At 40.9% G+C, this 16,062-nt stretch overlaps 1 protein-coding gene across 9 annotated transcripts; it reads right to left on the reverse strand.

Annotated features, from left to right (window-relative positions):
- Positions 1-6,154: 6,154 nt before the first annotated feature.
- Positions 6,155-14,932, reverse strand: LOC119267026. 9 transcript variants are annotated; one of them, XM_037548326.1, is made up of 16 exons: positions 14,508-14,932; positions 14,062-14,105; positions 13,846-13,885; positions 13,496-13,735; positions 12,823-12,964; positions 8,819-9,340; positions 8,560-8,736; positions 8,354-8,479; positions 8,080-8,283; positions 7,691-7,986; positions 7,406-7,604; positions 7,206-7,322; positions 6,879-7,138; positions 6,708-6,783; positions 6,490-6,619; positions 6,157-6,392 (listed from the first exon to the last, which is right to left on the reverse strand). In XM_037548326.1, the coding sequence occupies exons 6-16, from the start codon at positions 9,317-9,319 to the stop codon at positions 6,373-6,375; spliced, it is 2,106 nt and encodes a 701-aa protein (XP_037404223.1). In that variant the 5' UTR covers positions 9,320-9,340; positions 12,823-12,964; positions 13,496-13,735; positions 13,846-13,885; positions 14,062-14,105; positions 14,508-14,932; the 3' UTR covers positions 6,157-6,372. The 9 variants fall into 9 exon arrangements, with proteins under 9 accessions (XP_037404216.1, XP_037404225.1, XP_037404224.1 ...); XM_037548324.1 differs by having other exon boundaries at positions 13,496-13,764; XM_037548325.1 differs by having other exon boundaries at positions 13,496-13,764; positions 14,051-14,105.
- Between the last annotated feature and the right edge of the window lie 1,130 nt (positions 14,933-16,062).

Raw genomic sequence — 16,062 nt, forward strand, 5'->3', positions numbered from 1 at the left:
ATTGGAGAGAAATTAGATTGATTAGATGTTCCAGTAGTAACCAATGCAACAATCACATGAATTATCAAATCAAGGAAATATCAGAGAGAAGAGAACGTGCTAAATTGCTAATCATTACACGCGGAAGTAAGTAGATTAAGCTAGCCAGTCAAGCAGCAGCAAACTTATCATCAGATTGGTCAGATCGGAGCAAGAGAGATGCATGAAAAAGTGAGTATCAACGAGAAGAGATCATCGATCATGCTAGCTAATCGCACACACGTGAAAGTAAGCAGATTAAGCTTAGACAGTCAAGCACCAAACCGATCAAGACTGATTGGCAGATCGGAGCAAGAAAGATGGAAGCTGATCAGACCTTAAGCTGGCTGGCGTACTTGTCGTAGGACGAGAGGCCGCGGGCCCCGGAGGCGATGGCCGCCGCAGCTGGCCGGTGCAGGGGCGCGCGCGGCGCCGAGGAGTGGTAGTTCCTTTGCATGAGGCCGAGGAGGCGTGGCGCCGCCATGACGGCCGCCCGGCACGCCAGGTCCGCCGCCGCCGGGGACGACGCGCCCATGAGGGCGCCGCCGGCCACCTGCTGCAAGATCGCTGCCGCCATCTCGACGATGATCAGCTCTAGTTTTCGCTTGACCTACGTGCGTGCGTATAATTGGTTACGTCGGAGGCGTAGGATCATGGAGACATATATATGGCCGGAAGGATGGTGCGGGCTCGAACGTATCGTACGTGCAAATGTCTCTAGCCAGAGATTTTAAGAGAAAATGGGCCGGTATATCTGTTGATTCTCCCATGCATGCATGCGAGTCTTGCAGGACAAGAAAAGGTCGCCGTTGCACGTACGTACGTAGGTTAGCAAAATAACTGTCGTGTCGATCATGGTCCAAATTAACACCTCCTCCTTGACTTGCAGCCCAAGATGAAGCGAGGTTGCGATTGATCGTGCGTACATATATTGTGCCCGTGTGCATCGTACGGATAATAGGACCTTCATTTTTTTCCTTTTCAAAAACAAATTTGGAAATGAAAATCCTACGTGCCAACTTTTTGCTTTTTGCCGGGGACGTGCCAACTTCATACACACACAAAATTTCTGCGAGACATATTATTATGTGTAACCGGCAAAGCAAGAATATGCCAGTCAGGCTCTTCAGCAAGATTGTAATCAATCCTTTTGATCAATAAAGCTCGTTGATTAGAAGAAAAGAAAAAGAAAAGGCCAGTCAGCAAATTGCCACAAGGATGGTTCTACAGTCGATTCGTAGAGACTACAGAGTAAAAACCAGGAAAACAGCCACATTGTACGCCAAAATTGCATAAAACAGCTGATGGTCACTTTTCGTTTTTGCAAAAAAGCCATCACTATATTACTATGTTGCAAAAGGCATTGATCGTTCACTTAGCGCGTTTGACAGTAAAACTGACAGGGGAGGGCGCTCGTCAGGACATGGCAAAATAGAGCCACGCGGACATGTTGAGTGTTAAAATACGTCGGACCGAGGGAGTACTTTTCTCTTCTTCTTCTCCCATCTTTGAACTAGTGGTTGGGGCGCCACCCGGTGGTGCCCCTTGAGGCGTGCTTGTGCCGTGTCTGCTTTGCTGCCGCCCATTCAGCTGGCTTATTTGGTTCTTGTTGTGTGCATGAGTATTTCTAGAAAGCTTAGCATATATAGATGCTATTCATACATGAGCACTTCTAATAAGCATAGTAGATAAATGTTATTCATGTGCATCATAAGTCACATGGATAAGTCTCTACAAACAATCAAGTTATACGAGCTGATGTTCACCAGTATTTGTTAGGAAAGCTACACGAGGAAATTTTCAATATTCTTGCTCATGTACACAATAAAGAGTCATGTAGATGAGTCGTTGTGACCTTGCCATTTTGATGAGATCAATCCGCCGCCTCCGGTGTCGAGGCAAAAATCACAGATCGAAACCGTCGTCGCCGCCAAATACTTGCGCCCACTCCTACCTCGAGGCGACGACGTTGGTGTGGCTCCGTGGGAGAGCGGAGCCAGTTCCTCTCCCTCTATTTCTAACTGTAGATTATCCCTAGGGAGCACTTCATAAAGAATGTTCATGATATTCCAAAACAAGCGATGTTTTTATCATATAATCCAAAGGAACTGGATACCTTGTATAGCACAGAAAGAGTTTGAGCAGTTGGATTTTTATCTCACCTATGTGTCAAAGTAGTCCAGCTACCTGATATTTATATTTCTCTAACTACTGCCAAATCTAAGTGTAAGGTCATTCTCCCACGTAGGGCATAATTATTCCTGATGAAACCATTGTACATGTAGTAGGCAGGAGCAAGATGTTAGTTCTAGGTTGCAGACTTCCCATAGATAGATTCAGTAGCATACTTTAAGAAGGTACTAACTTGCAAGCCCTATTCTATGAGAGAAGCGAATAAGAAAACAATAAGTAAACTATACTGTGTGACTTTTATGTTTTAACAAACAACAATAATTCAAGAAAAGATGTGCTGAGCTTCCAGAAAGAAAATATTCATGCATTTGTAAAGGTTCATGATTGAATGAGCTTTCATCCGAAGTGAACAGTGTTTGGTTAACTCTGGACAAAGAATAAATCAAGAAAAGATGTATTCGATTTCCAGAAAGAACATATTCATGCATTTATATAGTACAAAAGAGAACCTCCACTGCAATTGCAAATTCTAGCGAGCCTATCCATACCATGTTATCCCATTTTTAGAAGAGTAAACACCATTTAGAACCCCAGAAATTCCACGACAGAATCTCAAAGGCAAAGGAAAAGGTTTACTTGTCTGAAGATAATACGTTCAGAGTTTGTTCTCAACAAACTGATCTATGACCCATACAAACTCACACAGATGACTGCGTGAGTTAGAATATTTGGATCTATATAAACACTTGGTGTGGGTAAGGTGCGCTACTAATTAGGCTACTATACTTGTTATTTCTTTTTGGCGATGTTGGTATAGCATGTGCATAGCAGTGTTACTGAACTTATTTTAGCGACAAGACAAGCAGTACAGACGAATGACAGGTCCATGTTGCTGGTTAAAAATATAAGACACGGCGACCAGTGCACATTCAAAAACCAAAGCAAGTGTATGGGTTTCATAGATATTAATAGGTTGCATAAACAGGGAAGCAACAGTTTTATAGGGTAGAAGACTGATCACAGAGACACGAAAAGTGGTTCAAACTAAGGGGTGTCAGTCACTTAATTATAGCAAGTATTTTCCCTAACATGGGAATCTGCTAAGAGTATAGATTAACCCTGAAGCAAATCGATGGCTAACTTAACTAAAGCTAGCTCCTATTTTTCTGAACTAAATATCAAGTAAAAAGTAGCAGTCACTCATAAATTATTTGACTAAGATTTCTTCATGGGACCCCCTAGTCCAGGGTTGTACCTGATGTTGATGGGGATTGAATTTGGTTTGTGTAGCATCGATCTAGACAGCGGGTGGCGATAGTCTCAATCATGGCGTGCCAGCCCTAGGTGCCTGTGGCAAAGAAGACGCCTGCGAGATTGCCGGAGATGCTCTGCTCTTGCCGGAGGCGCCAGTGGAGTCGAAGAATGCCTTCATCTGCGCCGCCATCATGCCGAACCGCGTCAAGAAGCTGAACTGAATGCCAGCTTGCTTGCCGTGATAACGGCGTCGTCACCTTTGTTACTTTGGGGCTGAAATTATTTTCGGAGGTCTTCCTGTGTAGCCTTTTGACTTTCCAACAACAACCTGTAGTGATATATGATCAAAAGCAAAATTAAATTATTAGCCAAAGATAGCAGAGTGGTAGTGCTTTAGGCTTTAACATTTTCATGAATATTGGGTAAGTATGCTTGTAACCCAAAAAGGGATCAAAGTGAAAGTGTGAAACACTTCTTCATATACTTATGAATTGTAAGAATGTGGTCAACATTCACTAAACTCACTTAGATTGTTCTGGACAATATTTTATCCTTCCTTCCCTAACCGAAAATTCAGCTAATGAAGGGAAGAAAGAAAATCAGTACTGAAAGACTGAAACTTCCAATCCATTTCCTACATCAAATCAGAGAAAAAAACCAGACTGTCAACTATAACAATCAGTGAAATAGGAATTTTCTGTTGTTCCTCTTGCAAGACAACATAAGGACATTCAAGTTTAGTAATTTGCGTAGCTAAACAGGAAAGCACGTGATGTCCATCTGGTATCTTCCTGCTAGAAAGCTTAATAACCCTCTGTCCGACAGACGAACAAAACTTAAAACCTCCGTGGACAAAAGAAATCATAAAGTATCAATAAATGGACAAATCACATTGTTCTTATGATCCTGATGAATACGACAAGATCTACAGCCATAATCCACATCTAAAAACATATCAAATAAGTTAATACAGGGTAACAAGTGCAGCAGCATGTTTAAAATGCTTAACAATAGTTAATTGTCTAAAATAATCATATACTATGTAGTAATGAAACAACATATAGAAGTTCCATTTACCAACAGAAGGAACTAGTGCTAAATTCGTAAAAGACAATTTATGCAACTCTGGCATTCCACTGAGCATGTAATTAGGATCATCTTGCCAAAGTGAGTCAACTGCTACGATCGCATGATCAACTCATTCACTTGTCAGTCAATTCTAAGCAAAAGAGCTTAAATCGTACTCATTTGGCATCTGAATTAACATCAGGCAAACCAACATCTCAGGTAATAATTCATGAATGGACTAATCCTAAATGATATCATCTGATTAAGCCAGCAACCTTACAACAATCAGATAGCAACAACTCACAAAAGAGTAAGAGGAATTTCCACCCTACCTTGATGAGATTGGTGTAGGAGTCAAATCCGTTGTCGGCGTCCTGGCCAGTCTCAGCTGGCAGCAACTGCAGGTTTTGGCCGCTGTAGTGGAGGAAGAGGGAGTCCAGATCAAGTGACCTCCCTAGAATTATTTAAGCAAAGACCTTTGAGCAGGTAAATACAGACGAACTGCAGCGCATCGATACATGAGAACTACACATTTGCATAATCTGCAAGACAGCCATGCTAGCATGTCTACGAAGCATGGAACACAATATGTGAAATCAAAACTCTTTCTACTGCGCCCTTTCTTCTGTTCTTCCACAGGTAAGCGAATAACCACCACTCATTTCAATTTTCCCAATATTCTAGTAGGAAACTATTCATAGTTCATGGAGAATTTTTTTTTAAATTACTAGGACATGGGCCCGTGCATTGCAACGGGAGAAAAAAAAATTACTCCCTCTGTCCATAATATAAGAATGAGACTGAGTAGTATCACACACCCTTTTCCCATTCCTTACCCTACCCGATCCTTATCGACGATTTTTGTTGATATGTGGAAATAGAGAAAAGAGAGAAAATATTAAATAATCGGTTTTAGTGTTATGCTAATTTCAACGTTAGGCCAAGTGATGTATATAATTATACTACCCTTATTTTTTTATATGTAATTTTTTTTGTGGGTTGCGTACTAATTTTTTATGAAAATAGATGCTATTTTCCTCTAACTTGTTATTAAAAAAATTATATATCAAATAAAGTTTTGTTATCAAATTTAGCTGCCAGTTTCTTAGAAGATTATTGAAATTAACGATTTCTCATGAATAGATTGAACCTCCGTAAGAAGATAAGGTAAGATCGGAGTTGTAACAACCCAAGACCAATTTTTTCATCATTATAATGTTTATTTTATTTTATTTTTACATTTCATCATGATTGAATATTTCACACCAAATTAAAACTATGGATATTTTTGGAAAATCATTTGATATTTGCTTGTATTTTATTTAATTGCTTTTCCAATTTCCATTCCAACCTTCTCCAAAATCCCTTGCATTTTCAATTACAAGTTTGGCCCACAAAACTTTTTCCAAAATTCTCCAATTTCGATGAAACTTCTTTTGTGGACCTAAGTATAAATCATGCACGCCACAGGAAATGACGGGAGAGAGAATATGGGTAAAGATCAACCGGCCTGGCCGGCCCAATAAGGAGCGGGAGCCCCACAACACTCCCTCGATCCTATCCTCCCAATCCCAGCGCCGGATCGGTTGTGGATCGATCCTTATTTTTTGTGTTTTTTTTCTTTTACATCCCAGAAGCAGTTAAGCAATCAACAATCTGAGGCCCATATTTGTGGAAATAAAATAATAAGAGCACTGCAAAACATCATGAAATTTCAACCAATACATAAGACCACCATCAAGATCACAATACTGTTAAAGAGTACATGTCTACATTTCATTATAAGGTAGAAACTGAAAGTCATTTACAGCCAAATATTTGTAATTGACCCAACTGGTTCATTTGCTACTTATCTAAAACTACTACCAGAGATGCCAGCCAACAGAGAAGCTTCTGTTTTCAGAAATAGCACGCAAGTCCTGTTTGAGGAAATTGGAAGTTAGCACGACCAAGTAATCAATCTTGAAAAAATAATTTGTTATTATGAAATCTTACGAATCGTACTATTTCACTTACCACTTTTAGATTGGATTTTCCTGATACAATTGATGAATTCAAGTACACCGGCAGGCATGTTATCTTCACTTTCATTGTCCTTGAATGTTAGGAGTTGGCCCAAAATAATTTTTCTGAGTTCATATCCATCCTGTACACCCACATTTGTTGTACACGAAGAACATTAGAATGAGATGTGTAATTATAATATTAATGATCTATATAGTCGCGATATTTACCTTTAAAATTGGCAAATGTGGTCTTTCATTTTCCCATGTGGACATGAACAGAGGAACAACATAACCAGACAGTTCCCTTATATATAAGAATATATATGTTAGTAATTAAAATTTTGTATATATTCAAAACAACAAATACTTAATATGTAGTATTCATCTCTTGAGAAATACCTGTTGTAAACCGGAATATCATCTAGGATTTTTTGATGCCATAGGAGAATATCCTCATTCCATATAGACCCAGGGCATGCTTTTGACATTGCCTTTTGTAAGTGTTCTGCAATCCATATAATTTTGCGCACATATTTTGCGAGTGGGTTCCATCGGTACATGGGATTAATAGGAGCAGGGTCCAAAATGTACATAGTTCTGGTATCTTTGTCCAATGTGAATAGAATGAAATCACTGTTGGATTGTACTGGAATATGAATCTGAAATAGGCTACATATTAGATGTAATAAAAAAATTGTGGCCTAAAGTATACAAAAGTGCTCTTACCGTTTTGCATGTTGAAACATTATATTTTATACCAGGCCAATTACGAACAGTATTTGCTAGTTGTTCAGCATCTAACTTCTTACGGAATTCTGGGTGCCGTCCAAAATCAGTAGTCATCTAGTATACAAAATAATTGATTAGAAAAGTATTTTAAAATTAGAATATAGAAAAGAAAGTATATAATAAATATAAAAACATACCCAAAATTTCATGTCGAGATAATGTTTTGCTATCGAATGTTTTGTTTTTTGTGCCGTTTGGATGTCATCAAACATAATCTTCCGTACAACCAAATTAAAGCAATCTTTGTCCATGGGTAAATCATCCTTCAGCATTTCTTGTAGTTTTCTGAGAGACAAGCTAATCGGATATGGCTTTGAACTTTGGATCCATACTTTCCTGATAATGATAAAATTAATAAAATAAACCATTAAGAAAATAAGTAAGATAATTTAAAATTGCAAAACTAATTTGAAATGACTTACTCTAAAATCTCAGTGTAATTGATTGATTTAATGAAGCTACAGAGTCCAGCTGTTAATTCATGTACACTCATATTAGAAAGAATAGATATTAGTGATCTGTATTTATTTTCAACAGATAATGGGATTTTTTTCTTTGATATTTTTATATCATCTAGGCTTTCTAATATTTGAACATCATCAGGATCTCCATTAGTGTCATCGTTACTTTCTTCAACGATTGTAGTCCTTGCTGCAGTGTTTGTTTTCCAACATAATAGTATGCTGGCTAACTTAAACCTAAATGAAGTAATCATTTCCTGTACAACACAAAGAATTATTAGTAAATTATTTAAAAAATAACATACTTTTTGGGAAATTAACATACTTTTTAATTTTAAAAAGATATATACCTGTGTAATTGGGTAAGATAGTGCACATCCGGTGAAATATTCCATAAATTTGATCATAAACAAACCACATGAAGAACTGTCTGTTTGAATTGCCTTTTGTAATTGTTCTATGATCTTCCATTCAGTGAGATCAACGTCTTTCCAATTGTCTTTTACCAAGTTTTGACTTTTAAGAAGGTCCAAATGAAATTGTACTCCTCGTAGCTAAAAATAAAATAATGGTTAGAAATGATACACATTAGCGAAGTATATTAAAAATGGTTTTGTAACTAACCGTATGAGCGAGATCATCACGGTCAAAGTCCCAGCACAATGACTCCAGTACTTGAACCTCACGTTTTTTTGTATTCACAACAGCTAAATACCAATGTGTGTTGTTGGCATTTATTGGAAGTTTAATCTGTAATAAAAATAATTAGGAAAATAATAGATGAAAATGTATGAAACATAGAACATGTAAATTATGAATATGGATATTACCATGTCATGTTGCATATATTCGACGACAGTCTCTGTCATGAAGGCACTATCTTTTTGTATTCCAAGTTCGCCATCTCGTTTAAATAGTGAGGTAACAAATGGACTCTCAAAATATACTTTATTATCATTCTGGAGATGTATTTGGTCCTTTATACAACATATATATGCATTGATCACCTATAATTTTGAAATTTAAAAATACATTACTAATAGATATAAGTGATTAGAATATTTTTCCAGTTTGAGTAAGGGTACTTACATCATCATTTATCCACTCCTTTTCATTTAGCAGGCACATCAATTGATTTTGCAAGACACAACTTCCATCTATCTCCACGAGCAATTGTTTACTCAAAGATGATTCTATTGCTATATGAGCACATAGATCATGGTCGGTCAATGTATAGTCTGCATAAAATAATTTTTTTAAGAATATATAAAATACGAAAGTATACATAATAAATAAATAAATACCTTGTGGGAGATAATCATATGTCTCATCAACTTTGATCCCTTTATTTGGATCTGGTTCCTTGACATCATGTAATATTAAAACAGGAGTTAATGTCGAGCTAGAAGGTGATGGCAATGGATCATGATCTATCTGATTTTCTGATTCAGGCACAATCGATTCAAAACATTCAGAAACTGGATTAGATGCTGACATAGTTGGTGACATTGGTGATGACTCCAAAACACCTGATTCAGAAATTTTTGCTTTTTTTGAAGGTCGGTTATCGAAATCCTCTGGAATGTTCATTTCGGAGGTGTCATCTGTTTTCTGCAGTTACAACATAAATAAACTGCATTAGAAAACCCACTTAGGGTATATATAAAGGTAGATGCAGTTGTTGAGTGCTGAACTAAATTGACTTGCTCTATTTAACAACAACAAATGTTCACAGCAGCAACATATATCAAAATATGCAATTTGCAGGGGGAAACTTACAGTGTGCATGTTGCTATCATCAAGTGTTGCTAGGAAATATGCCCGTGCGTTGCAACGGGAGAAAACTTATCAGATTATGAAGGTGTGATAGATAAAAAAAATTGAATCAAATGCAAGCATGAGAGGGACTTTTATAATGTGATTTCCCAAACTTTGTCTGTGATATCATGATGACACAAGGGACTTTTAAAAAGTCATTTCAAAAACTAATGTGATGGTCTCATCACGACTTGATTTCTAAAGGCATCACAACGAATTATATATTGGCTGAGCAAACTGCATTGATGGACCCTGCGTGAGCTAGACTGATGAATGATGTGTCTCGCCTTGACCTAGCATACCGGTGTTTACCATAGCCAATATTGTGGTACCAAAACAAACATAGTTGTGTATGAAAACACGGAAATATTTTTTTACCCGGCGCGAGGAACTAAATAAAATCATAAAACAACATCTGCAGATCCCCTAATAAAACCTCTACGTAAGCAATAGTTCGTTTTATTCATTATTTACTGATTTGTTTTAACTTTTTTGAACATTTTCTAAAATTTCATGGATATGTTTTTCAAATTTACAAATATGTTTTGAATATTGGATCATTTTTTAATAATCATGAACATTATTTATTTATTGGATATTTATTTAAAATCATGATTTTTTATAATATGTGAACAATTTTTTGAAATCATGTACATTTTATGATTTTCCAAATATTTTTTGAATTCACAAATAGTTTATGACTTTTCACTTTTTTTAGAAAACTTACAACATTTTGAAATTTGGGTTTTTTGAAAATTCCAAATTTTATTTAGAAAAAAAATAACAAAAATGAGAAAGTGGATAAAAAGCGTAAATAAAAACAAAATAGAAAACAGGGGCCTCCACGACTATGGGCCGGCTCATTACCGCGTGCGCTCAAGAGAGGAAAAAGAGAAGAAAAGGGGGAAGGAAGAACCAGGAAGATCCCTGGTCTCCCGTGTGGATGACTGCGCCCTTAGCCATCACACCACTTGTGAGCTCATTTTATTGAAGTGCATCATTTGATAAGAACAGAATCCGGCAGCGATTTTGAAATAGAAATTAATCGTTTTTTTCATCGCTTACAGGTGGCACGGTGTGAAATTAGTGCCAATTTCGGGGACAATTTTCATGACGGACGACCAGAAGCAATAGCCCCTTTATTATTAGAGAAAGAATAATAAAAAATGTCGCATACTTCGCCTAGGGCCCAAGGCCTTTTCATCCGACTTTAGTACTACGTTGTAGATCAGTTTGTCGATGCCTAATGACAAAGCATACCATACCGGTAGATTAGCCATATCACTGCCATCGGACTATAAAACTATCATGTATGCAACACTTTCACGGTAATTTTACCTAGATGCAATTGTTCTTGTTTCTCCATAGCATCAACATTTTGGTCAAAAGGATGTATAAGATGGTTGCCTCGTTCCTCTATTCCACCTTGAACATAACCATCTTCAGGGATGTCAAGCATGACATCTTCCACATGATCCAAAATAACAACCTTTTTTAAAATAATGAAGAACTTTTTGGCCATGACATGTAAATGTCTATGTTTTGGCGCCGATGGTTAGTTATGCACGCATATAAATCGGAATCAGTAGCGCCCTAAGATAATTTATGTATTTACTTCATTAGGGGTCTAGGCATATGTATTTTTTTCTGAGTGTGTCTTAACCTATGCAGTCGGTATGAGTACATAAAAAATTCAAACGTACGCAAATCCAACTTCAAAAAAGAAAAAAATAGAACCAAACCTGGCAATCGTGTGCACTCACGGCATTGATGGGTAAAGGAGGGTGTCCCTTCTTTATTTATTAATCTATAATATAAATGAATAGTTATTTAGCAAAGTTAATCTCTATTCCGTGAGTGATGCTCCTGCGTGGCTGTTGCAGGACAACAATTCCACCAGCCGTCTCGTGCGGGGCGACGCGTGTCGCCTAGGCCCCATGCACCGCTGTTTCAACGTTATCTTCTCAGGGACTCATCCTCGCATCTTCCCATGCCTTTTCTTCTCCCCATCGCTGATTCACTTCCTCTCTTCTCCTCCCTTCCATAGCTCTCGATCCAGATCGGATAGAGTCCACCACCGACAGCCCTCCTCGAGCGCCTCCTTCCTTCCTCCACGCGCTCAGCGCCCAAATTGACTTGCCGCGCCCTCGCGCACATCGCCCGACCGGAGCTCTAGCGCCTCCTCACAACACCCTCCTTTATCCTTCTTCCTCTCTCCCTTCCCTGCCTCAGTTCTTTCTTTTTCCCTCGCCATGCAAGGAGCATCCGCAGGGAGCCTCGCCGCTGCTGCCACCACCCGGACATCGTCGCGCCGCCGCCTCCTCCGAGTTCGCCGGCCACTGGCGCTTGTCCTCCCCTGCAACCTCTGTCTCGCCATGCGTGAGGACACTGATGACAGCGGGACGCCATCGACGGTCCTTCTCGCCTCGCCCGCGTGGGCGCGCCTTCCTTCTCGCCTCGCTCGCGTGGGCCGCACTGCGCGCGGGCAAGCCGGCCCTTGCCGGTGGAAGACTCGGTGCGGCGAGGCCGCTCGGGATAGGTGACGGCGACTGGGACTCTCCTTTGCATTTGTTCTTTATTGTCCCATCTGCATCTCTGCTTTCTTCACCAAAGATGTTGAATCCGATGCTGCTGATTGTAAGCTCCTATTATTGGAGAGTTTATTTATTCCTTTGCTCCCTCACTTGCGGGATTAATTCCTTTGTTCGGAGAGGCGAGGTCGGGGAGGAGGCCGAGGTTGCGGAGTACAACGGCACGACCTGGCTGGGGCCTCGGGGTGGCGCGTGGAGATGCGCGACGGGCGCTGCTGGTGGTCGCCGACGACGGCGGGTGGAGAGGGGCCGCCGGAGCGGTGCAAGGAGGCTTGTGGCGCGGGCACAGGAGCTCGGACGGGAGCGCGCCTCTCCGCGCCGTCCATCCTCCCGAGTGATGCACATCGGCCGCTGGCGCACGACGGAATGGGCGAAGCCGTCGGCGCAGGACAGAGTGGATAAGACGGACGGGGAGGACTGTGGACAGAATTCAAATGACTATAAGGTTTCTTTTGTCAAAGTGAAACGTTTTCTCTGGTTGCCACTAAAACAGGGAGCGCGGGTTGATTTTATGTAAACTGAGGGGCTTTTTTGCAAAACGACCATGACGGACGGGCAGAAGCACTCCGTGCTTTATTAGTAGGGAAAGAAGTAAAGCCAACTCTGTATAATAAACTATGAATTAAAGACATGTATACCAGTGGGAGATAGAAACGATCGCAATCGCTTGTTCTGTTATCAGACCTGCTACTGCTGATTGTTGGAAGACCAGTTGGCCAAGTTGCCAAAATAAAATTCCAAGATGCCCAATCAACATGAGAGAGGCTGAGCAAGGACACAGTTTGCTCACCAAAGCCTTGATGGAGCTCCCATATTTGCCCTGGTTCTGCAAACAACAACAATAAAGTTCCGAATCACAGCTCTGTGATTGCATTTGCGATATGATTCATAAGGAACAACACCTCCTTTGTCTGCTCACTGCAACACGCATCAATAACACACTACTCCACTATTCGTACAACTGAACTACAGAGTTGCAGAAATTTGAGCATAAATTTCACACCCAACTGAACTGGACTGGACTGAACATGTGTGGTATAATGCGTATGAATCAACAAACCAATCCGGCTTTTCCTTGTCCTTTCTGTAGAACACGATGGGGACATTTGATGAAGTTGGAAAGCAGAGTTCAGAGTTCATACTGTAGGTTTAGTATAACATATCAAGATGCAAATACAATCACATCAATCGCACAGATAATATGAGTACGATATTTCCTTATGAATAGGAAAAATAAATTACTATGAGTTGTTGTTCAAGCAAATTTTCACTATGGGCAAAATAATGTGCAAGCAAAATAGAGTTACGTGAACATACCATGAAGGCTACAAGTGTAAGGATAGGATATGCTGTTTACCTTGGCTATGACGGAGGCTAGGTGACTTTGCTGTTGACCAGCGCGTTCTCCGCCATGCGCTGGTCCAGGCCAAGCGCCAGCAGCGTCTCCAGCTGCATCAGAGGCGGGGCCGTCTCCCCATCGACCATCTCACTTGCTCCTGCGGCCCAGCCTGCCGCAGTCGCCGTACGACGATGCCGTGGCAGTCCGGGCGTGGTAGGACGGCGGGGGAGTGCTGGTCGGGACGGCGGCGGCGCCCTCCTGCAGGAGGCGTTCTTGGGCGTGCCCGGCTGGAGTGTTAATCTCAGATCATTAACATTTTGTCTGCTTTACAACATGAAGTGGTATCTAACTTTCAAGGCAAAACTTACTTGGGAAGGCCTTATCCATGCAACTAACCTGCGAATATACCTGCATAGTAGCATAAGCGCATTGATTAGTACAATAGAATTGGTGTTGTAATTTTCTTAATTCTCGCAACCTCATGAATTCGAACAAACATGTACAGAGTAGAAGATGATATATGATCATAGCACAACTTCCATAAGATCAGAAGAAAAAGGAGAGCATGAGAACATGAGATGAACCGAGCGGGTGCTCCAGGAGTTCTTGGCCATCAATATATCTCTTCCTGCAAAGATTGTTTTTATTATAAAGAACAGCACCACAAAATTCATTATGCATTAAAAAGTGTAAAAGGTGGGGGAGATTAATTGACAGGAAAACGTATACATATACAGTCGTATCAATCTGTAGAGGAGAGAAAGGAGGAAGGTGCCTAACAGCGTGAAGTAGATTCCCAACAGTAAATAAGTGTATTTTCTCATGTAAACTCTAATCAGTATTACTCATACTTAAATCAAATTTGGAGGTCCTGTGCAGGCACATACCAGTAGCACACACATGCTTTCGGTACGGGTCTGCTGTGACATGCAGGCATTTTTCAGCCGGTTCATCGCAAAACATTGAGAGCACGGAGGAGAAGGCATCCGTGACAGCGAGAGAGGATTGAGGCGAGGACGCAGGGACTGACCTCACGGGTTGATGGACGGCGACACGAAAGCCGGAGGGAGCCGACCGTGTCTGCGCTCACGGTCCTGCCAACAACGACGGCGCCGTGGACCAGCTCTGCCGCTCGAGCTCCTCCTGGGTCGACCTGGGAGGGAAAGAGAGCACGGGACGGCCGCACTCGATGCCGTCTTCTGAGATGAAGAGGAAGAGGCGCTGAGGCGGTTGTACGCTGAGGTGGGAGGAGAGGCCGCGACGACCACGCGCGGGAGCAGCAGAGGCGGCGGCGACCATGCGCAGGAGCAGCAGAGGCGGCCGCTGCGGGATCGGGGGTGGGGGAGAAAATTTGGGGCGTGAGCGCGGCGGCGGCAACCCTTGCCGATGTGAATGAAAAACGAGAAAGATTGGAGAGGAAAGGAGAGGTTGCGTGCGACTGGAGAGAAGGGGTGGAGTTCAAGGCGTTTTCACGTTCTCTCTGTTTCTTCCAGATGAAGCGACGACTTGACCGACGCGCCTAGCAACCAATCCCGCGCCGCGTTCGGTTTTTCCTCTCTTCTTTTCATTGTGTTCCTCTGCCGACGTGGCATGCGCGAGCGAGCGCTCTTGATGCACACGTTAATGCTTCTCGATGCTCTGCGATTGCTTTGACGTAGACGAGCGCAAGTCACGAGCGGACAGCCCGTGGACTCACAACCTTCGGGTGCGACAATGGAGGAAGATTTGTTTTCTTGGCAAATTGGAATATGATGTTGAGGCCAGGGAATTCCTATCTGGCTATTTAAAAAAAATGGATTCCTACAAGGCCAGACAATACACGATGGGCCGAAGTGCTTCTGGGCTTGAATTAGGTGGCAAGGGATGGCCCAATCCCTATTCGGCGCCGTTTGCACCGTACAAAATAGCCGGGCCCATTTAGAAGCGCAACAACGTGATTTCTAAACCGGTTTTGAGAAACTTCCAGGCCTTTTTTCTTTATATTTCTGGTTTTTTACTGGACCGGGGGTTGTTGTCTTTCTAGTAGTTTTTTATATTTTTGGTTTTTATTTTTAGTGATTCCTTTTTATTTTATGATTTTTTTCAAAAGCGTGAACTTTCTCAAATTTGTGAACTTTTCCAACTTCATGAACTTTTTTTTCAAATGTCATGAACTATTTTCAGTTTTTACTCACTTTTTTAGTGAACTTTTCTCAAATTTTCATGAACCTCTTTTAAAAATTTCATGAACTTTTTACAAATTCATAAATTGTTTTCAGTTTGCTAAACTTTTTTTAATGTACTTCATTAAAATTCATGAACTTTTCGAAAAATTCACGAAATTTTTTCAGTTTGTGTTAACTGTCTTTAGTGAACTTTTTTCAGATCATCATAACGGTGGCGGAGCTTGCCCATCGCCTGCAAGTACGATATGTCTACTGTGATTAGATTGATTCACAAGCCTGTCACCTTTCAGATGGTATGCTTGGCATCAATTTCTGGCTAAGATGGATATGGGCACGTCAGAAAGAACAACTAAAATGGAACCAAAGGGCAGGATCTTATGGAAATGCAATGAATCGTAGGCTCTTAACCTGCTTTTGCAA

Source organism: Triticum dicoccoides, chromosome 3A (assembly GCF_002162155.2).
Source record: "Triticum dicoccoides isolate Atlit2015 ecotype Zavitan chromosome 3A, WEW_v2.0, whole genome shotgun sequence".
Classification (NCBI taxonomy): domain Eukaryota; kingdom Viridiplantae; phylum Streptophyta; class Magnoliopsida; order Poales; family Poaceae; genus Triticum; species Triticum dicoccoides.